This window comes from Erpetoichthys calabaricus, chromosome 3, assembly GCF_900747795.2.
Source record: "Erpetoichthys calabaricus chromosome 3, fErpCal1.3, whole genome shotgun sequence".
NCBI lineage: Eukaryota > Metazoa > Chordata > Cladistia > Polypteriformes > Polypteridae > Erpetoichthys > Erpetoichthys calabaricus.
This window is the reverse complement of record NC_041396.2, coordinates 74,470,836-74,494,656: the sequence shown is the minus strand read 5'-3', so window position 1 is coordinate 74,494,656 and position 23,821 is coordinate 74,470,836. Positions and strand designations below refer to the sequence as shown.

The following is a 23,821-nucleotide window of genomic DNA, read 5'->3' as shown; positions in this document are numbered from 1 at the left end:
GAGCAACTAGGCTCACTCAAGGGCCGTGGGTTAGGAGCTAAGTGGAGAAATTGAAGGAGTTTCACAGTAGTGTTCTTTACTTTGAAAATTTCATTTTTTCATCTGTGGACATAGAGCTAATGTAATTTGCCAAAAAGATCCAGTTTTGTCTCATCTGTCCAAAGGACATTTTCCCAGAAGCACTGTGGCTTGTCAATATGCATTTTTGCAATTTGCATTTTTTATGGTTTTCTTTTAACAGTGGAGTCCTCCTGGGTCTTTTTCCATTGAGCCCACTGTCACTCAAAAGGCAATGGATGGTGCAATCAGACGCTGATGGACCTTGACCTTGGAGTTCATCTTGTATCTCTTTGGAAGTTGTCCTTTGCTTTTTCTCTACCATTCTCACTATCTTTCTGCTGAATCTGGGGTAAATTCTCCTTTTGTAGCTGTATCTAGGGAGACTAGTTACAGTCCCATGGACCTTAAACTTCTTGTCACAGGAACATCAACTGCTAGGAGATGGTCTTTAAGCCTTTGACTTTAACATGCCTGTTAATAATTTTCTTTCTGATCTCCTCAGACAACTATATCCTTTGCTTTCTCTGGACCTTGTTCATTGTGGGACACTCAATACTTCCAAACATCAGAATGACTATTTTTCTCCATTTAAATACACTGAATGACTTATTGCATGATTAGAGTAATGTGTGGTACTAAATAAAGAAAACAGCTAGTTTGAAAAATCACTCAAATCCAATTATTTAGAACCTTTTTCTAGGGGTGCCAACAAACGTATCCAGGCCATTTTAGAATGTCTTTGTAGAAAAAGCAACACTTTATCTCTTTTCACTCTTGCTTTGGTTTACTCAATGACATATCAACGTCATGCAGATATGCAGTACATGGGACAATTGCTTTTCATTTAATCACTTTTCAGGAGGCATACATCACTTTTTCATAAATCTGTAAGGGTACCAACAAATTATATATAAATCCAATGTCTGTCTGTCTGTCTGTACATCTGGCTGCTTTCAGGAGAGAACTACTTAATGGATTTAGATTTTTTTCTATAATTTGCTTGAACATTCCAGTTGATTTAGTTCGTTTGCAGTAACAATTTATTTGCAGGAATTCGAGAGAAGCGCTGTAGGCCGAGAGGAGGGGGGTGTATCCATCCTCACTCACGCACCAGCCTCCGTTTGAGTTGCTCTACCTCTTGCCATGTGCTGGAGCGTACCTTGCCTCAATCTTACTTAGTGATACCTGTTTTTTCAGTAGACATTATCATCTAGAGATTGTTAAAGAGTAACATAAGACATTTTTGAGAGAGATCATCTCCACGTGTGTTTTAGAGGGTACCAGAACAACATTTTTAAAATTTTTTTTTTATTGATTTTTAAAGTTTGTTCTGTTTCACTACTATGTGGGTGGAGCCGCGGGGGACAGCTAATAAATATATATATATATATATACAGTATACAGTATACACACACACAGAGTGTATATATATATATATATATATATATATTGTAGCAGTAGAGGCGTGGAGTCACCTCTAACACCCTCAGGTACCACTCCAGACACTGGATAAAAGTCCAAGACTTCTTTATTTTCTTGTACCGTGCACAAAGCACCCTCCACTCCACACTCATATAATTACAATAAATCACCACAAATACTCAATACTCCTCCTCGCCCAGACACTTCGCCACCCTACCTCCCAGCTCAGCTCAGCCCTCTGGGCTTTCCCACAGTCCTTTTATACACCCTGACCCGGAGGTGTTCCTGTCCATTACCCACAAGTCCGTATTCCTTCCGGGTCAGGGTAAACCGTTCTTTTCTTCACCCTGGGAGCACGTCGCTCCTTCCTGTCACGTGGCCGTGACGTACTCCCGGGTTATAGGGCACATACGAGCCTCCGAGACCCCCTACAGCGACTCCTGGTGGCCCCCAAGGTATCCAGCAGGGCTGTGTATAAAAACTGCATCGTCCATGAGGCCCTGCTGGAACTCGGGGCACGTCCACGCTGCTGGGAGAGCTCCTCCTGGCGGCCTGGGGGTGAGGGCCGGAGTAAAAAGCTGGCAATCCATCACAATATATATATATATATACAGTCATATGAAAAAGTTTGGGAACCTCTCTCAGCCTGCTTAATAAATTGCTTTCAACAAAAAAGATAACAGTGGTATGTCTTTCATTTCCTAGGAACATCTGAGTACTGGGGTGTTTTCTGAACAAAGATTTTTAGTGAAGCAGCATTTAGGTGTATGAAATTAAATCAAATGTGAAAAACTGTCTGTGCAAAAATTTGGATCCACTTGTAATTTTGCTGATTTGAAATGCAAGTAACTGCTCAATGGGCGGCATGGTGGCACCGTGGGTAGTGCTGCTGCCTCGCAGTTAGGAGACCTGGGTTCGCTTCCTGGATCCTCCCTGCATGGAGTTTGCATGTTCTCCCCGTGTCTGCATGAGTTTCCTCCGGGTGCTCCAGTTTCCTCCCACAGTCCAAAGACATGCAGGTTAGGTGGATTGGTGATTCTAAATTGTCCCTAGTGTGTGCTTGGTGTGTGTGTGTGTGTGCCCTGTGTGTGTGCCCTGTTTATTTCCTGCCTTGCGCCCTGTGTTGGCTGGGATTGGCTGCAGCAGACTCCCGTGACCTTGTAGTTAGGATATAGCGGGTTGGATAATGGATGGATGGATAACTGCTCAATGCTGATTACTTGCAACACCAAATTGGTTGGATTAGCTCGTTAAGCCTTGAACTTCATAGACAGGTGTGTCCAATCATGAGAAAAGGTATTTAAGGTGGTTAATTGCAAGTTGTGCTTCCCTTTGACTCTCTTCTGAAGAGTAACAGCATGGGATCCTCAAAGCAACTCTCAAAAGATCTGAAAACCAAGATTGTTCAGTATCATGGTTTAGGGGAAGGCTACAAAAAGCTATCTCAGAGGTTTAAACTGTCAGTTTCAACTGTAAGGAATGTAATCAAGAAATGGAAGGCCACAGGCACAGTTACTCTTAAACCCAGGTCTGGCAGGCCAAGAAAAATACAAGAGCAGCATATGCACAGGATTGTGAGAATGGTTACAGACAACCCACAGATCTCCTCCAAAGACCTGCAAGAACATTTTGCTGCAGATGGTGTATCTGTACATTGTTCTACAATTCAGCACAATTTGCACAAATAACTTCTGTATGGCAGGGTGATGAGAAAGAAGCCCTTTCTGCACTCATGCCACAAACAGAGTTGCTTGTTGTATGCAAATTAGCCAGATTCATTTTAGAACAAAGTGCTTTGGACTGATGAGACAAAAATTGAGTTATTTGGTCATAACAAAAAGCACTTTGCATGGTGGAAGAAGAACACCACATTCCAAGAAAAACACCTGCTACCTACTGTCAAATATGGTGGAGGTTCCATCATGCTGTGGGGCTGTGTGGCTAGTTCAGGGACTGGGGCCCTTGTTAAAGTCGAGGGTCAGATGAATTCAACCCAATATCAACAAATTCTTCAGGATAATGTTCGAGCATCAGTCACAAAGTTGAAGTTACGCAGGGGTTGGATATTCCAACAAGACAATGACCCAAAGCACAGTTCGAAATCTACAAAGGCATTCATGCAGAGGGAGAAGTACAATGTTCTGGAATGGCCGTCACAGTCCCCTGACTTGAATATCATCGAAAATCTATGGGATGATTTGAAGCAGGCTGTCCATGCTCAGCAGCCATCAAATTTAACTGAACTGGAGAGATTTTTTATGGAAGAATGGTCAAAAATAACTCAATCCAGAATCCAGACACTCATCAAAGGCATCTAGAGGCTGTTATATTTGCAAAAGGAGACTCAACTAAGTATTGATGTAATATCTCTGTTGCGGTGCCCAAATGTATGCACCTGTCTAATTTTGTTATGATGCAAATTGCATATTTTCTGTTAATCCAATAAACTTAATGTCACTGCTGAAATACTACTGCTACCATAAGGCATGTCATATATTAAAAGGAAGTTGCTACTTTGAAAGTTCAGCCAATGATAAACAAAAATCCAAAGAATTAAGAGGGATTCCCAAACTTTTTCATATGACACTGTATATATATATATATAACTTTCTCTATTATAAAAAAAAAATCTTGCGATGAGACGTATGGAAGAGAAATCTTTTGAAGAGAGACAGAGAGACACTTTCACATCCCGCAATAACCATGTGAAGTGCGCACGAAGTGCAGATCATGCAGCACGGCAGAAGCAGCAGCTGATTGAGCAAAGAGGAGGTAAAAAAACAACTGTTATTTGTTTCCCATTGTTTATCACCGTTTAAGAGGGGTTTTGGATGAGCGACTGCATCTCTTTGGAGTGCATTCAGCCCACTTCTTCACAACGGTGTATAGTGCTGGCGGGAAGGGGGGAAAGCGGTTGGCGAGCGAAACGAGCAGGGGGCAAAGCCCCCTAGTATATATATAATTTGGAAACAAACGCCATTGTCTCATTTGCTGACAGCTTATAATTGTATAATGAAATTCAGTCTGAAAAGGCACCAAAAGATATCTTCTATGTCTGTGGCATTGAGGGGGGCTTCAGTGGCTTAAGCCCCCTGCTCTATTGCACTGAGCCCCTGATCGTTTTGTCTGTTATATATATTATCTAATGTGCCTAGCCCCCAGATCACCTTTTTATTACTGTGTAAAAGCATGCAAAAAAACAAAGGGGTATACCTCCCACCTTCTCTTTGGTTTTAGGGTTTTTTTTTAGGGGGCTAAGACTCCTATATCTGCACATTCTAGAAATGCCTCTGTCATGAATGGCCCAGGCTTGTGAGAGGCTTGTGAGGCAGTGACTAGGAGTAAATGCTGGCTGTTACATCTGTCCTGAGACCTTAGCTTTAATCCTAAAAGTAGATTATGATAGCTGATAACTCCAACCTGTTTAAATGAGAGGGTGGGCACTGAATGAAAACACAAGAGGATACCAGTGGAGCCAAGACACAAGGAAAATGAAGGCTAGGGGCAAAGAGAGAGTGTAAAAGAGTCAGTGGGGGACAGTGACAGTAGAGAGCAGGTGAAGAGCAAGCCCCATATATCTAAACATCTCAAATAGCTTTGCCGACCCACACATTGATATTTTAAATCAATGACAAGCCATCAAAGACACACAACATTAAGTACTACAAACTTACCAAATGTCTGAGCTCAGTTTTATTGTAGACGAGACCTCCATTCACAATCACCCTGGCGTTGGCGTAAGGCTTCAAGGTAACTCTTCTGTCAGCATTTGTAAATGTTCCATGCTTGTCTAAAATACTGAAAAAGCACAACACAGATGATGGGTTGTTATTTATTTTAACAAGGGAGGCACACTGGAGTAGAGGACAAAGCTTTAATTTTTTGCCCGTTTTCATTAATTGGTTCTTCCTCTGCCATTTCTTTATGGTGCTGATTGTACCCAAGAGTGAAACATACCGATATTTCATGTTTTTTATGGGTTAACTTACATTCAATCAATCATTCAATCAATCAATCAATCATAATAACAAGAACAGAAACAAGAGACCCAAATTGGTCACTTTGGCTCCATGAACACTCCTGGTACGTTTACGCTTGTGTCTTGTGACTGTCCTTTTGTGTTTACTTTTTGGGGTGTTGGATTTTCTTACTTCCATACTCTCTATAAGCATCCCCTTGCTACCCCACATATTATTCCTTCTAGACTTTTCCTCACTTCGTTTATCTTTTATCCAGCTGAGGCTAACTCCATTAGGGACGATCCATCCATTATCCAACCCGCTTTATCCTAACTACAGGGTCACGGGGGTCTGCTGGAGCCAATCCCAGCCAACATAGGGTGCAAGGCAGGAAACAAACCCCAGGCAGGGTGCCAGCCCACCGGAGGGCACACACACCCACACACCAAGCACACACTAGTGACAATTTAGGATCGCCAATGCACCTAACCTGCATGTCTTTGGACTGTGGAAGGAGTACCCGGAGGAAACCCATGCAGACACGAGGAGAACATGCAAACTCCACGCAGGGAGGGCCTGGGAAGCAAACCTGGGTCTCCTAACTGTGAAGCAGCAGCGCTACCCACTGCGCCACCATGCCGCCCACATTGGGGACAATTTCTGCTAAAACTGCCCATGCCTCTTGCTGGAAATCTTCTGATTCTTTTTCTATTTCTGTCTAGAAGTTTTCCTTTCCTAATCTGATCCTTTTGGTGTTGTCAATGGGAAGGATCAATGGGGCGGTTAGCTCTGATATTGATCAATGGTCCTAGTATGGATGCACTCAGGTCCAGGCCACAACCCTAGTCCTTCACTCTTCTCCTTTTTCATGAGGTGGGTGCTGAGCTGTTCCCTCACTTGCTGCTCCTCATGCGCTTCTTTATTCCTTTCTCGTTGCTATCACTTTTAATATAGCAGGGTTGAACAGGGTTGGGTTGGGGTGGAAGGGTGAAAGGTGGGCACCAGGCTTGAAATTTTACCAAGGAGGAGGACCTGGGGGTTGGGGGCAGCCCTCCAAATTCAGATGCCAGCACCCTAATTAGAAGCCAGGAACTTCCCTAATGTTTGGTATTTGATTCTTACTTTAGCTCAGCGTTTCTCAACCTTTAAGTATTTGCGACCCGAGTTTTCATAACAGTTTTAATCGCGCCCCCCTAACGTTTTTTTGAAAGGAGCCCACTAATACCAATTTGTTCTTTTTTAATTAATGATATATCATAGATGCATAATTTATTATACCTACTTAACATTTATCGATATTTATCTAACTCTATATTTATTTTTCTAGTATCAGAATGTAGTTTGAGTTCATTTGTTTTGGTTTCAATAGATGTAGTTTTCATATTTTCGATTCTTGTTTTCTTTTTTTCACATCTTCGCGCTCCCCCTATGGGGGCCTGCCCCACAGTTTGAGAACCACTGCTTTAGCTGGTCGCCTCCACGGGGAGACCCCACCCTCCCAGACCTTAGAGTGACTAAAGTTAAACTTCAAGGGGGATATTTTTGGTTGGCCACAAGTAGTTTCTAAGCCCACCCACTTTGCCCTTTCTGGTTACGCTGCTGGCTTTGCCACATTGTAATTCCTGTCGAAATGGCTTATGTTCCTCTTTAAAGTGTTTGCTTTGTATTTCAAAAAAAAATGTGATCAAAAAATAATTATAATAGAAACAACAATAATACATGTACAAATATAGATTTTAAGTATCCACTTGCAATACATTTTGAAGAATGTCCCTTAACTAAAAAAGAATTGTAATTTTGACTAAGTATATAACCTGACGCCAAGTGCTACCACACATTAGAACACATGAGAAGCAAAGACGATATTCAAGCTGTTAGCCCCTCCCCCACCATTTTATCGTTTGCCCCATTGTATGCTGGTTAGTTTTCTTTTAGCTAAAGCCTGAAGCTTACTTATGGAAGATTATTAATTAATTTATTTATTTTTACACAGTGTAACTCTGGCTTTCTGTAAAACAGGAGACATAATGCAGACAATTTCCTTCCAGAGATTAATAAAGTATATCATCATCATCATCATCAGATGCACAGCCTACACACTGCTGCAAGGTCTTGTTACAAGTTAACCCATAAAGCTCAGTTAATATGGAATCCCTCACAAATACACATAAATAATTTCTACAGTGACGCGACTCTTTGTAGCTGCTGCTTTCTATCACTCCAGCGGCGTCTTTAATAATAAATTCCTCCAACAGGCTGTAGTGTGAGCTCCTTTCCCACAATACCTCAGTATCAGGCCAGCAGTGCGCAATCACCTAACATAATAATAATAATTCATTACATTTATGTAGTGCTTTTCTCAGTACTCAAAGCGCTATCCACACAGGGAGGAACTGGGAAGCGAACCCACAATCGTCCACAGTCTCCTTACTGCAAAGCAGCAGCACTAACATACAAAGAAATAGTGGGGTATATGCCTTTTCTTTAATGAGACTATTTTTTGTGTTATGTATTACCGGTATATATATTTCTATAGAACTAAAAGAAGACTACTTACTTACAAGAAAATTTCAGTTTAACTTTATGAAGCTTTATAAAAAATATGTTCTCACCCCAGACCCTTCACTGTAATGGCATTTGGGTATCTGTCTGCGAGCCCGATATCCCATTCTCCTATAAACAGAAGCAAATATAAAACATTTATTGCTCTGGTAATTGTGTTAACATTTGTTAGTATTTGGTCTTATATACAGTACTTCGTGCAAAGCAGTTTCTCGTTAGCTTTATGGTCTGACTATAGTTTTTACGTTCTTTTATAGAGTTTTATCAGTGGCAGAAATGATCATAATAAAGGAGTCAACACACCTCAAGCACACACACAACCGGCCAAATAAAAATGGCCAATCAATCTAAGACACAGGGATACAAACAGGAATACCACGAGGAACAACCCACAGGGACAGTTCAGCCAAGGGTTTCCATTCCTGACATTTTCTTCATTTTCACCAGTTACTAATGCTAATGGAACCTGCCATATTGTCTTGAATTTAGTTTAACTTGCATTTTAGTTGTGTTGTTCTTCTTTAGCCAGCAACCAAACAATAATGAGATGCAAAGTGAAACAACAGAGGAATAGCCTGGCTAACATAATCCCATTTGCTCCTACGTCCATCACACAATCTCTATATCCAAAAACTTTTGAAAATATGATAGTAGAGGTCTCAGAATGATCGATCTACTCTGGTCCACAACACACTTTGATGGTGCTCTCAGACAAAAAGAAAATGAATAGTGGGGCTGTTTAGGGAAACACACCAACAAATAAATAGGTTTCATTAACAGCTAAAGAGGAGGTTGCATGACGCGAAAAAGGTGGACCTCCAGGGCTGTTTGAGACCCTGAGTTTGCTGGGCATGTGCTTGCATCCCATTATTGTATGGCTGCTGGTTAAGGAAAAAGTTCTGCATCTTAAAAATAAAGTTTATTAAAATTACTCCAATACTTCACCCAAAAATGATACTTTTTATATGTTACTTACAACATATGTGTTGTATTGATGATGTTGTGAGAAAAATGTATAATGTCATGTTTTCATGGAGAATGGAGATAAAAAAGCTGATGGTAAAATACAAGCAACTTCTTCTTTTTCTTCCTCTTCTTACATAGCTATTTCCATTTTCATATATAACATGTAAAAATATTACTTTTGGGCAGATTATTCTTTTAAGGTCAATCAAATCTGTTTATTGCAGCCATTATTGTTTGCCAGGAATGAAGATCTGCAGCCACTGCGGCCCTCCAGGACCTGAACTTGACACTCCAGCTCTATATGACTATAAGTTTACATGAACAATAATGTCAGTAATGCAGTAAAAATGATGACGTTTCTACCCAGATCACTTAAAATAAAATTACCATCTTGGATGAAGTATTTAATAACTCCAGAAAGCTGAGGGTCTTCATTAATATTTAAAATGTATGGAAAGGTCTGCATCATTCTTCTCTCCTGCAGGAAAAGGTTACAAGACATACAGTGGAACCTCGGTTCACGACCATAATTCGTTCCAAAACTCTGGTCGTAAACCGAGTTGGTCGTGAACCGAAGCAATTTCTCCCATAGGACTGTATGTAAATACAATTAATCCGTTCCAGACCGTATGAACTGTATGTAAATATATATATTTTTTAGTTTTTAAGAACAAATATAGTTAATTATACCATAGAATGCACAGCATAATGGTAAACTAAATGTAAAAACATTGAATAACACTGAGAAAACCTTGAACAACAGAGAAAACTAACACTGCAATAATTTGCGCTATAGTGCTAGGAACCGCTTGTTAAAAATAGTTTTTTTAATGAGTTTTAAGCACAGGGGAAAAAATGAACATTTGAAAAATCCGTAATTTAATAAACCACCAAGAAAAGTAACATTGCAACAATGCAGGCTACGAACCGATCACTGTAAATAGAACTGAAAACAAAAACAAGCCTTCTCTACCTTATGCGTCCCTCGCTCGCTCTCTCTCTCTCTCACGCCTATGTGTGTGTGCGTCTATCTTTTGCGAGCCTGGAGCGCCTGTGTGTGTGTCTCTCTAGCGCGCTCCTGTGTGTGTGCGTGCCTCTCTCACGTGTGCTCCTGTGTGTGTGCGTGGCTCTCTCTCTGTCTCGCGCTGCCTGTGTGTGTGCCTTTGTCTCTCATGCTGCCTGTGTGTGTGTGTGTGTGTGTGTGTGTGTGTGTGTGTTGCTCTTGCCTGCTGCACAGGAAATGCACAGGGAGAGACTGAACATGTACAAACCGAAAGGGAACCTGGCTTGTTCGTATACCGAGTGTGTGGTCATGAACCGAGGCAAAAGTTTGGCGAACTTTTTGGTCGTAAACCGAATTGTACGTGTACCGAGATGTTTGTGAACCGAGGTTCCACTGTAATTGTAATTGTGTTCAGCAGAAACCAGAAATCTTACATGTGGTCATTTATTAGACTGCTTCTCATCATATCATATCATATCATATCATATCATATCATATCATATCATATCATATCATATATCATTGAGTTATCATAATATAGCAAGATATGGAGGGAAATATCAGGTGGTATAGAACTTTCCTTTTTATTTTAAAATTATAAAGAATTTCATTTTTAAACTAAGAGTCAAGTTACCTCGCCGATTGTTGGGGATAAAGTAAAGCACAATAAAAACGTACGCTTAGCTGGTTTTAGTGCTGATGGCCAGTAAGTAAAGCTCAAATAAGCCCACAGGCAAACAAAAGCAATGCAACAGGAGATCTTCCATGAAGCAGGCTTCCATGGTTCTTCCCACAACTCTGTCTACTGTTTTATAGTTTTTTGCGGCCCCTTTGTTTTAGAATAATTCAACTTGGCTAAAGATACTTGTTAAAAATACTTTTTAACTAAATATATTCAGCTTCTCTTCTCTAGCTTCCTAGAATTTCATAGATGTTGCTAGAAATATCCAAGACCTACCAGGACATTAAAGCACATGCATTTTTCTATAAAAGCCTAATTTTACGCATTGTATTAATCTTTGAATTAACATGCTTCATTGTGTAATAAATTATGTTAAAAATCAATCAATCAATCAAACAAAAACACTAACACATCATAGTGACTTATAAATTATTACCTACAACACATATCGTGAAAGTCATCCTTGTCAACACATTACGACTCACCCAAAAATCCCACTCTCTGACTTTTGTAACAAACCATAATGGATTTGTTTCATGGCAAACTCATTTATTTGAAAAATATGAATAATGCAAAACACAATAAAATGAGCCTTTGTTTACAGAAAAATCTATTGAGCAGAGCAGCTGACCCCCTGCCACTGAGGCCTTCTTCCCGCCTCTTGTATTGAGACCAACCTCAGTTAAAAGGAAGGAGAAGAAGATTCACAGTCTGAAGACAGTCCTGCTGGAGAAGGTCAGAGGTCATGGCAGATCTCCAGGCACCAGCCCACCCATTATTGCAAAAACAAAAAGCTGCTACAAATCAGTGTTTGGCTTAATTAAAGAATCCAGCAGCTTTCCTGGTCATCTGAGCTCATTGAGCACACAATTAAAATGTACTGTAGTCATATCCTGTTATGGTGAACCTCTTTTAAAAACTGAGGCCTAAAGCAACACCAAAAGATCTGAGGACATTTAACTTTCCATCAAAGTACCAGACCCAACGGTGAGTAGTATTTTTGTAATCAACGTCTTGTGTAATGACACAGTCTGGGAGCATATCTGACAGTTGGTACAATGTTTGGGGGGTTGCTATTGTGAAATTATCTTTGTACGAGTGTAAGTCAATTATTAACTGCATGTTTGTGATCATTTTTTTGAGGTGGTTATTCAGCTGTCCCTGTGCACATGTGGAAGTATGCTGTGTCTGTGGTCACAGTGATAAAGTTTAAACTTTGATCGGTCAGTTTCTCTTGTTGTTTTCTAGGAGTGAACATCACCACTCTGTTCTTCTTTTGCACCATTGAGCAGTGAGCAGTGATCCACTTTTTATGGGCTGAAGGTGTACCAGGGGGCCTAAATTCTTGTCAGTTCATCAGATGTATGGTACAAAGTTGCTCAATTGTTTCTTTGATTAGTGGACATAGATGGGCATCCAGCTTGTTCTTCATTCTTAGCATTTTTAAATTTTCAAACACCTCAATCCATTTGTAATCACTCTGACGTGACAAAACAAAGTCTCCATGTTGTACAGAAAGCTTTCTATGGATTTTGGCCCTGGTACACCTTCAGCCCATAAAAAGCGTCTAAGTGCTCACTGCTCTGTTCTTGTGAGAGCAGACAGTGGAGAGGTCATGTTTGCTCCTGGAAAATATCAAGAGAATCTAGCTGAACAAGACTGGCTGAATACGTGACCACGTGACATAGTGTGTGGTCTCGTCATCTCACAAAGCTTCGACCAAAGGTCTGATTATCTCATAGCCTGAAGAATTGAAATGAAGTGGATAGGAAGCTCTAAATTGTCCTGGTGTCCATGTGTATGAGAGCGTAATAAACTGGCATTGTATCCCTGGCATGTTCTGTTTTGCACTAAATACTACAATATTGGGTGGGTTACCTTATATTGAATGACATCATTATTTAAGTATTCGAATTATATTGTTTTTGAATCAGAATTCACATGTTCAGGTAAAACTTTTTAGCAGTACTGGCCTATTAATGACACACCTAATGACAAATTTCCACCACTCTTAAGAATTTAATTAACCATTTCATCCAGTTTAGAAAAACACAAAGACTCAAACGGTGTTTCCCCACCACAGGAACCAATGATTTCCCGCATGATGTAGGCCCCAGGCCACTTGAAATTCCTGGCCACTTTCATGTGCTATGTTCAAATCTTACTAAAGGAACTGGAACTGTTTTGTAAAATATGTGACATGCAAATGGTGCAAAGTGTGGTGAGCTCATAATCCCCTGCAATCTTATTGGTTTAAAGTGAGAGTGACTTCATGGGGGAAGATTATGGCTTTGATGCGGTGCATGGCACAGCACAGCAGGGAGATGGCTATCAAGAGTGATGAGAAATGTGGTGCGTTCTGGCACTCACAAGGTACTTATTGTTTCAATGTGGTTGGTGTATGGCATGGCGCTCCATCTTCACAGATAACTCTCTGAAGTCCAAACTACTAACAGATTTATAAGATGGTGCTAGTGCTGGTGGTCAGCCAATCAGCACAGTTTATCACTTGAGCCCCATGTATGACAGTTGAATGAAAAGCACATGCCCTGGAGTAAGAGCTAAAAAGATACAAGGATCTATCTATCTATCTATCTATCTATCTATCTATCTATCTATCTATCTATCTATCTATCTATCTATCTATCTATCTATCTATCTATCTATCTATCTATCTATCTATCTATCTATCTATCTATCTATCTATCTGGAATTACACATGGCCTGAGTTCCTGCAGTGGGAATGCTCCAAAAGTTCCCAAGTTTGTCAGAAGTCTCCGAGGTGCACCTCCGACCACACCTGTGAGATCAATGCATATTGCTGCTCCCAGTCTCTCAGGGCCTCTTGGAGATGTTGCTCCCAAAGTGTCTGAATGGCTTGAATCTGCATTTCATTGTGAGTTAGTAGCTGACGGAGTTCTTCTAAAAAGGCAAAGAAATAACAGAGGTAATGAGTCAGGGCTGACATAAATAATAAGGCATGAAATCAAACAACTCAAAATTAATGATTGCAGTCTGCTTGTCCTTTAGTGCTCAGCTCCTTTTGGGCAGCATAGTGGCATAGTGATTAGCACTGCCGCTTCAACTTTCAGGCACTGTCTATGTGTTTTCACTCCCAAAACAGGACTGGTTGCTCTCTCGTATCCATCACTACCAGGATCAGCTGTGGCTCATTTTTTCCTGGTATTAGGAAAATCTGATGTAGAAAGTGAATAGATCAATTTTAATTTAGCTATCTATCCATTTTTAACACATTATCGATGGACATTTGCAAGAACCATGTAGCCTATCTAAGAACAGACGCAAGCCACCATAGAATATTTCTTTTGATGTATGACATGGAAACTTCACAACCTTCACAACAAGAATTAAATGAGCCTGCTGAAGTTTCTTCACCTCCTGTTTACTTCCATTAGCTTATTCTCTTTAGTAATATGTACAGTAGCTAGATATATTTAAAAGAATGCTTCACGTAAAAACAGTATTTTTTATACATCACTTAGCCCATGTCCTGCGGTGTGTTGGCACCCTGCCCGGGATTGGTTCCTGCCTTGTACCCTGTGTTGGCTGGGATTGGCTCCAGCAGATCCCTGTGACCCTGTGTTCGGATTCAGCGGGTTGGAATATGGATGGATGGATGGACTTAGCCCATGTGCTTTTCAGTGATGGCTGAGAAACATTTTAGCGTTATGTTTTCACGGACAAGAGAGATAAAGATCCTGATGTAATGGGAGTCTATAATGACCAAGGCAGGGCAACAACAACGAATATAAAAACATCCCTAAAAAAATCTCATGTTACTTGTGTCACATGTCAAGTCATTCAGTCATATGCTTAAAACATTGCAAAACACTTGCATTTGTTGCTGAAACACTGTTAATTAAAATGAAAGAACCCCTCAAAGAGGAAGTCCCGCTCACACTGGATCACACTTTGAATTGACAGGACTGTTGACCAATGAATGAGGGGGGAGGCGGGTCTTCAGTTTAAAAGTGTTTCATGGGGCTTCCTGTTTGTGGTCTACTTCTTTACTATTTACTAATTGTGGGTCTGACGGTGAAGTAGGTGCAGCTTTCAGCATCCAGCGTCATTTGCCTCCAAGTCTACTCCACTCTCTGTTTATTGTCATTATTATGATACAATTATGATAGAAAACTACATAAAAAAGGAGAGTTAAAAGGAAAATGACAAAGAGTTGTAAGCATGTAATGCTATAACAAAAATGCAAATATTTCTTACAATATCTCCTCAACAATGCTGTGCTTTTTAGAATGCAAAATATATAAATAAAAAGGTCACCTACTGCAATTAAACAATAAGATCAATTAAAGCTAAAAAAATGACTCAGTGACTTTGAAAATGGTTGGAAAAAACACAAAAGCCTGCAGTCTCAGTGGAGCCCCATATCAGAACTTGTGACTGATTGGCGGATACCAATAAACAATGAGTTCACCGGAAGGCGCTTAGAGGAGGGCAACAGGGTACGACTTCCACGATAAATTTAGGCTGCAGTTTTTACAGTGACGATACAAGCACTCTAAATGAAAAAGAGGGCCTTGGCCTGTGAATGTGCATTCCAATGCCGCCTACAAAAGTCATTAGTTTCTCCTGATCTTTATTTGATAGTTACTTTTTATAAGATAACACATTAAGGACTCAGCAGATAAACATGTCCTTTCAAATGAAGCCACTACTCAGTGTGTCAAAAGAGGGAAACAGTCTTGGAGTTGTTATGAGACAAAGTATCTGGGAAAAAGACTGGAAACCCAAGGCAATAATCGTAGTTGAGACCAGGCAAAGTCAAAAGCTGATGATCACAAAGGTAACAGAGAGAACAAAGTACAGGGATAAGGCAGAAATTAAAGTCAAAAAGTCAAAATAGTTGAGAATGACACCAAACCTAGTGGCAGGCCTGCTTGAAACTCATGTCACGAAAGGCTTTTATGTGTAGCTGAGGCTGGGGGTTCCTCCATATTTATATTGTCACTTCCTGGTGAAGTAATGAATGCAACAGTCTTGATCATGTTATCTATCTCCTATGTTTCATAAGTAAAAGAACAGGAATAAAAATAAAAACATAATGAACAAGTACTATCACAGAAGTATACTATCAAATAAAGAAGGTGGACACTATTAGATATTCAGCGGCACGGTGGCGCAGTGGTAGTGCTGCTGCCTCGCAGTTAGGAGACTTAGGTTCGCTTCCCGAGTCCTCCCTGCGTGGAGTTTGCATGTTCTCCCCGTGTCTGCATGGGTTTCCTCCCACAGTCCAAAGACATGCAGGTTAGGTGGATTGGTGAGTCTAAATTGGCCCTAGTGTGTGCTTGGTGTGTGGGTGTGTTTGTGTGTGTCCTGCGGTGGGTTGGCACCCTGCCCGGGATTGGTTCCTGCCTTGTGCCCTGTGGTGGCTGGGATTGGCTCCAGCAGACCCCCATGACCCTGTGTTCGGATTCAGCAGGTTGGAAAATGGATGGATGGATGGACACTCTATTCAAAATGAGACAGAAAACATGATCCACTGTGTTTTATTGGCTCATTAGAGCAGAATTAATAAACCATTCATTACGTAAAATCGCAAAGAGGACCTGCTAACAAGTAAGCTGGCCCTTGAAATGTGAATCCGTGTCCAGGTAACACAATTTAATCACAGACGCACTCACTTGTTTCATTCTCTGCCCTTCTTCCTTCGTGACCCATTCGGGCTAATTTCTGCAGTAGTTTGGCGTTATCTGCCTTGAGTTCCTTGATGAGGCGTTCTGTTGGACTTTCATTGATCACAGCTTTGTTTTGAATTTTCTTGGTCCTTAAATAACAAAGAGAACAAGGAAAACTGAGTTATATGATCAAATCCCAGGAAGGAAACACTACAGCCTTTATCTAGGACATGTGGCACAATATTACCAACCAGGCAAACTATTGTACATAAGTAAAAAAAAAAAACAATGACTTACACATTAATTATTACATTAATAAAGTGATTAATCAAACAATCAAATTATTTGGTTGGGGAACACCATAAATAAGAGCGAGAAACAGGAAATAACACTGGACTGGTGTTTGCTGTAGCGTAGAACCCTCCATCAATTTACTGAAGACAATCTGTAAAGTTCTAAGGTGGGGTGGTTCCTGGGTCCTTCTTGGGCAGCATTAGGTCCAGTGCACACTTACGCACACACACACACACACACACACACACACACACACACACACACGCACATACGTACACGCCAGGTCTCTACTTAGCGGTGGATCTGAGCTCCATTGGGTTTCTGTTGTTCTTCTAACCAACGCCGGTTGTATGAAGGTGAATTACTGAACAAAAACAGACAGGACAAAAGAAAGCCAACAAATGCTAGCTGACAACAGAGATAGTAAAACTCCTTTGGCATTAATTTTACTTACTAGAAAAAATAACATGAATGAAATGAAACTGTAGCAAAACAAAATATACTTGATAACTTGATGAGAAACTCTGTACAAAAAACAAAGAGCACAAAATGAGGTGGGCTGTGGAATTTATTGTAACACATGATATGCAATCCCCTGTGACTCCCCAAACTCATGGCACACATGTTGGTATTACCTGTCGCTAGCAGCGTTTGATTTAAATAGGTGTGAGTGGCCAACACTCCACACCACATTATAACTAAATATTCTGGTGGCCTCAGGATATACCAGTATAATGTATTTGTTTATACTTTTCAGACTGAATTGTATGTATTTTTAACAACAACACATGTATTAGGTTTAGGTTTAGGTTTATTTGTCATATATAGGTTAACACAGGGTCAACATACAATGAAATGTGTATGACGAGAAAAACAAGTCACTCAGCCTAGATCCAATAAAGCTAAAAAAAATAAATTAAAAAAAATTACAAGTTAAAAATAGACAAGCCATATAAAATAAAATATGTACGTTTTAAAAGAAGTTATAGAGCAATATGAGCTGAATGAGCAGCAAGTAGAAATGACAGTTATTGCACAGATAATGTTTTATGAGTACAGATACATATTCCATAACGTGCAGATGCATGTTCCAGTCAGTATTCAGAGTGTGTGCAGGTACAGTTTGTGTGTGAATAGTGCAATGTAGATGAAATGTAAGTGTGTGTAAGTGTTCAGGTGTTGCTGTTGAGGAGTCGAATGGCCTGGTGGTAAAAACTGTTCTTAAGTCTTGTAGTCCGAGCAGCCAGACTCCTGTATCGTCTGCCAAACGGTAACAAGGAGAACAGCTGGCGTGCTGGATGGCTGTGGTCCTTTATGATGCTGCTTGTCTTACGCAAGCACTGATGGAGGTAAATGTCTTCAATGGCAGGAAGACTCTTGCCCGTGATGTGCTCTGTCGCCTTCACCATATTAATGAAACATTGTGCACCTCTTTATCTTTTCCAACACTTGCTAACACTCAAACTGATTTGATTGCAGGTATTCCTTTATCTGGCTTGAACTGATGAACGTGCAGCTTCTTCCTCTCTCACTCAAGCTGCCACCGAGCAAACACAAGACAAGGTGTAGCGTTTACCCTTCCTCTGTTCCTGTTTTAGATCATCACCTTTAAACACACATACAGTACATTGTCAAACTCACTTAATCCAAAGCAGATGGAGCCAATTGACTTCCCAGTCATGATGAACCACACAACAGAATAGTTTTAAAATGGCGAGCTCACTTATTAGCCCAGTTAACACACAAAGACATTATGTTTAAGACACTAGTGCACCAATATAAAATCACATTTTCTGTTTCCTTTACCATCTGCCTGTTGGCACATTTTGTGATAGGATGTGTTTGATTTTTAAATGAGTTTGCAAGTTTTCCACACATTTTTATAATACCAGTAAAACATTAATAGAAACATTCTGCAAGAAGATTTTTATTCATTATATCAGATAAACTGGTTTATTACCTATTCCAACTTGGTGTACTGACTAGACACTTAGTATCATTTTTTTGATGGAAACAAAGCAAGGTTGGAGATCAAAGATAGCTGATCATCAAAACCAACACAATATTGTAAAAAATAGTAGTCAGAGATAAGCAGGGGTCAAGAAGAAAGATACAAAGTCAAACACATGAGTCATGTTTTTATCTAATTCCAGATAACAAATAAAGTTTAATGGAGATCTTTATACTCTTGCACAAGTTGATATCACAAATTGCACAATCCCCAGAGGATCATGGGAAGTTGCCAAAGCATGCTAGCATTTCAAAATGGACATATCCAGTAACAAAGAAAATGGCATCAGAAATGAAGGTAAAACAAATGATTAACTTAATAAATAAAATAGTAACTCACAAAACTAATAGCTCAATTATATTCCTTGTGTTGAGAAACAGCCAAAATAAGATGGCTTCAATTTTATTTATAAATAAAAACCCAGGAAAAAAATGAAAGAATGCAAATCATAACCCATGGACACCTCTAGCTCTGGAAAGAAAGTGTCCACAAGCAACTCATGAGGATTGCTCATGTCGTCATAAGGCATAAAACTTACAGCAAATAACAATTAAATATGCGGGGCAACCTTTTTACTGGTTTTTCAAATGATTACTAAATTCAGTTCCAGCACTTTTCTCCACAGCAACTGTCCACAATGGAGAAGACAACCTACTAGCTGCATGAATTTGTGGCTGCACACATTTTTCCTTTGCACATTTGTCGCCATTTGTTTTTGTCAGTATGATTTCTTCCCAGGCATCTTTGAAAACTTGCCAAAATTCACATCATCCGGAGTGATCAAAAAGGCACATTTTTGAGAAGTGAGGGGAAGCTGAAGAACCCAGAAAAAAATATGTGAATTAAGTCAATACATATCAGGTTCTTACAGAGTGACCAGGCCAGGATTTAAATATGAAGGTGTATATATACACAGAATTAAAGGTAAAATATGAATTTTTGTTCCTGTGATGGACTGGTTATTATTTGAGAATGGTTTGAGAAATGTCACAGGAATTTTTGAGATATCAGAGGATGCCATTCACTCCATCAAACTCACAACAGCTTATCCCGATTCTTTGTCAAAGCTGCCACGTTTTCTCCTTCACCCACAGCAGTCTCCTCCAAATTCCCAAGACAAGACCCAGGCACTGTGTGAAGTGCTCATGATATCAACATAATATTAACAACTCCAGAAAAGGATCTAAGTGGTTTTCTCAGTATGTGATAAATGAATTTTTAAGATTGTCTAAAAATTAATAACTTTGTCCGACTGTGTAAAAATAATTCAACAACTTTGAATGACCGTAATACGATCCTCTCAATCGTCTGACTATTCTAAAGCTTCTCTTTTTGGGCTCCATTTTTTCAAATGTTTTCTATAAAACTGTTAGTTCATGGCAGGAAAATCCATGTACTGAAGTGTAAAGCTTACCTTTCAGCATAGCGTAGGGTGGACAACGATTCCTCAAAGCAAATGTCTGCAGGGCTGAGAGTAGCAATCTGAAAAGATAAGATTATCATTTGTATTTTGTTGCTTTGATACTTCCAAATCACAGAAAACACTGACATATGAGACTTCTAAAAGGGCTGCTAGATAATATAACAATTAAAGGGTTACGTTCAGGGCAGTTCTATGCAGTTACAGTTAAACATAAAAATGGAAAGACAATGACTAGTTTAGGGGAAGGATCTGGGATCAACTTCTAGCTCGCTGTTGTGTGTGATGAGTCTCTCTGTTGTCTTCATTTTTTACAGATACTACAGTCTCTGACAAAAACCCAAAGCCAGGACTGCTGACTTGATGGAGTCTTAAGTGTGGGCTATGCATGAATTTGCCCTATGGTGGAGCGAAAACACTGTCTCGGGTTGGTTCTAATGCCCCTCATGGCTTTGTCTTGAACTAAGTTAGATAAAAAAAAACAGGGGAATGATTAGACGTGTGCACTTTGGTGAACTGAATGAAAAGTTTAGTTATACGTACATAAACCCATGGACACATGGGTCATCGTCCTCTGGGATCCGTGGTTTCTGCTGGCTGTTCTGAGGCACACCATTATGATGACTCCTGACCAGAGTGTAGATGTTTGCGTGAGTGAGCCCTGCGATCAGGACCAGCACCTCCAAGAAGGAGAGTAAGGCATTTGTTTGGTACTAAAACGCACGGTTTAGATAGCGAACAGTCAATTGACGCATTAATAAGCTTGCCCTAGGGCACAAAATAACCTAGAACCGGCTGTCCGGCTATGGCTCCTAAGTTGTGATGGCCGTTGCTAAGTCCATGAAATGGAGTATAAATGGTCAAAAATGAAATCAGCACTTAAGTAAAATTAATTCAAATGCGACGTGTAAAATAACTGAGAAGAAAAGTCAGGAGGCATTGTAACTTTAACTGTACTGGAACACATGAGGTCAAGTGTCCTCTGGTTTTAGTAAGTAAAATAATAAATAGCTTTTGTTTAAATGTTACAAGCGTTCATTCCTGAGATGACTCCCACTCTTGTGGTTAGAGATCAGATGTCTAAATGGACAGCAGTCAGAGATGCTTGACATTCCCGTGAACTGTGGAACAAAGACTGCTGCAGTGACAGCCTCTTCCGGGATCAACAGAGCTTACACGTTGACTCAGCCCTGCGCTCCAAGGATTAAACTTTCCAAAGTTTCTGCCAGCACAAGCAGGAATTGGAGTATTTTTGGACAAACTGGCAGTGTTATGAAATTGGTCACATTGCCCTTAACTAATTGAAGTGATGAACATGGGGGCCCAGATATAAGACTAGTTCTCACTGTTAGAAAGGCAGGTAGCATGGAATGTGACGTTTAAGGGTCCGGAATCCTGCATTCGTATAGTAGCCTGGACCCCGTCTGCATGGGTTCTTCCCAGGTCTGCAGGTGTTTCTGTCTTTACTTGGATTGTGTGCCATTGTTAAAGGGTGTATAATGGCAGCAAACCAAAATATAAAAGTGTCCAAATCATACAAGTAAAGGCTTATAATCATTCCAGCTTATTCGCCAACCACTGCCATTCTATAATGAAGTGTTTCATGAACAAAACCCTATAGAGACTACAGTATGGCTGACTTCTGTCTTCATTAAAAGCAAGCTTAAGTTTTATCTTTGGGTAATATTTCATTTCTTGGATGAGAAGCCCTTAGCCAGTCATTTAGAAGCTCTTGGATATTTGGCAAGAAGAAAGCAATCAACATGAAAATATAAACTTAAAGAATACAATAAAAATCCAAAGCCAATTACCATGATAGTTTTGCTGTTCCCACCAAGTGCAGGCTGCAGCAGTTTTGTCAAAATTGACTCTCGGTAAGGAATGTGCACCACTTTTTTTCCCATTGCTGCATCTGCCAGGCAACTAAAAAAAAACCAAAACAAAATAGAGCAAATTTATTAATATGCAAATGAACATGGGAACACACAGTGCTCCATAATTCAGAACTTTGGTCAGGAATTACGTCAATAGAACTGCCTTTGTCCTGTCCCAGCACCTCCTACTCGTGTCTGTTGCTATGCAACACTGATCACATAGCAGTCACATGATGGGATGGGCAGGGGATGACAGGAGTACAGTGGATTTAGAAAGTGAATTATTCAGATGCCACCAGTTTCTGCACATTTTATTATGTTGCAGCTTGCAGCTCTTAAAATTATTTTTCCTCTCATCTGACAACACTCAACACCCCAGAAAGACAAAGCAAAAACAGGATTTTAGGAATTATTGAAAATATATTAAAAATAAAAACTGGAAATATGACATAGACACAGATCTTCAGACCTTTAACGCGATACTTTGTGGAATCACCTTTGGCAGCCAGAAGTCTTCTTGGGTCTGACCAACAAGCTTCACACACCTGGATTTGGGGATTTTCTGCAATACTTCTCTGCAGATTCTCTCAAGTCCTGTCAGGTTGAATGGAGGCTGTCGGTGGACAGTTATTTTCAGGTCTCTCCAGAGATGTTCTGCTGGGTTTGACTCTGGGCTCTGGATGGGCCACTCCAGGACATTCCCAGAGCCACCCCTGTGTTGTCTTTGCTTTGTGCTTAGGGTCATTGTCCTCTTGGAAGGTAAACTTTCAGCCCATTCTGAGATCCAGAGTTGGAGCAGGTTTTCATTAAATGTATCTTCATACTTTGCTCTGGTCAGCTTTCCGTCAACCAGTTTTTGCTGCTGAAAGATAACCCCACATCAAGATGGTGCCACCACCATGTTTCATAGGTGATGAGTGGTGTCTGGTTTCCTGCAGACATGATGCTTGGAAGTGAGGTCAAACAGTTCAATTTTGGTTTCATCAGACCAGAGTTTCAAACAGTCTGAGAATCCTTTAGGTGCCTTTTTGCAAACTCCAAGCAGGCTTTCTTGGGTTGTCCGGCCACTCAGCCATAAAGCCCAGATCCGTGGAGTGTTGCAGTGATTCTTGTTCTCCTGGAAATTTCTCATTTCTCCTCACAGATTCACGGGAGCACAGCCAGAGTGGCCACTTCTTGGTCTCCTCTCTTACCAGGGCACTTCTCACCCATTTGCTCAGTTAAGCCAGACAGCCAGCTCTAGGAAGAGTCGTAGTTGTTCCCAATGCGCTCTTGGAACCCTTCAGTGCTGTGCCTTGACACAGTTCTGTCTCTAAGATCTGCAGGCAACTCCTTCAAAGTCAAGGTTTGGTTTTTGCTCCGACACACACTGTCAGTTGTGGGACCTTCTATAGACAGGTGTGTGCCTTTAACTAATCATATGCAATCAATTAAATTGACCACATCTGGGCTCCAAACAAGGTGTAGAAACATCTCAATGATGATCAAGAGAATGGGATGCACCTGAGCATTTCAGGGGTCATAGGAAAGGGTCTGAATATTTGTGTCAATGTGATATGGCAGTTTTTTGTTTTTAATAAATTTGCAAAAAAATTAAAAATGCTGTTTTCTCATCATCATTCTGGGGTATTGAGTGTTACTTAATGTGAGAAAAATGAATTTAGAAAAATGATTTTAGCACAAGTCTGCAAGATAACAAAATGAGTAAAAGGTGACAGGTTCTGAATACTTTGTGGATCCACCGTACCTCAGATGGTGGCATTGCATTGCACTAGGATTACGTATCTTTGTGCCTTTGTGAACTCCACCATGTTGAGCTCCCCATGATTTAGTGCTGCAGATCTTGTGTGCTTTGACTCTCCATCGTTATTGTGCCTTGGAATTTTTGTGCATCTATATCCACCATTTTTTTTT

The 23,821-nt window shown here is 40.3% G+C and overlaps 1 protein-coding gene across 1 annotated transcript in view; it reads right to left on the bottom strand.

The window, feature by feature from the left end:
* LOC114649290 (kinesin-like protein KIF28P) overlaps window positions 1–21,961 on the bottom strand; it is a 43,417-nt gene extending 21,456 nt beyond the window's left edge. The window contains exons 1-7 of the mRNA XM_051924689.1: window positions 21,845–21,961; window positions 20,028–20,095; window positions 16,315–16,457; window positions 13,455–13,576; window positions 9,357–9,447; window positions 8,054–8,114; window positions 5,157–5,280 (exon numbers count right to left, since the gene is read on the bottom strand). Of these exons, the coding sequence (XP_051780649.1) occupies window positions 5,157–5,280; window positions 8,054–8,114; window positions 9,357–9,447; window positions 13,455–13,576; window positions 16,315–16,457; window positions 20,028–20,095; window positions 21,845–21,937 (702 nt within the window). The 5' untranslated portion in view covers window positions 21,938–21,961. The remainder of the gene's footprint in view (window positions 1–5,156; window positions 5,281–8,053; window positions 8,115–9,356; window positions 9,448–13,454; window positions 13,577–16,314; window positions 16,458–20,027; window positions 20,096–21,844) is intronic.
* Between the last annotated feature and the right edge of the window lie 1,860 nt (window positions 21,962–23,821).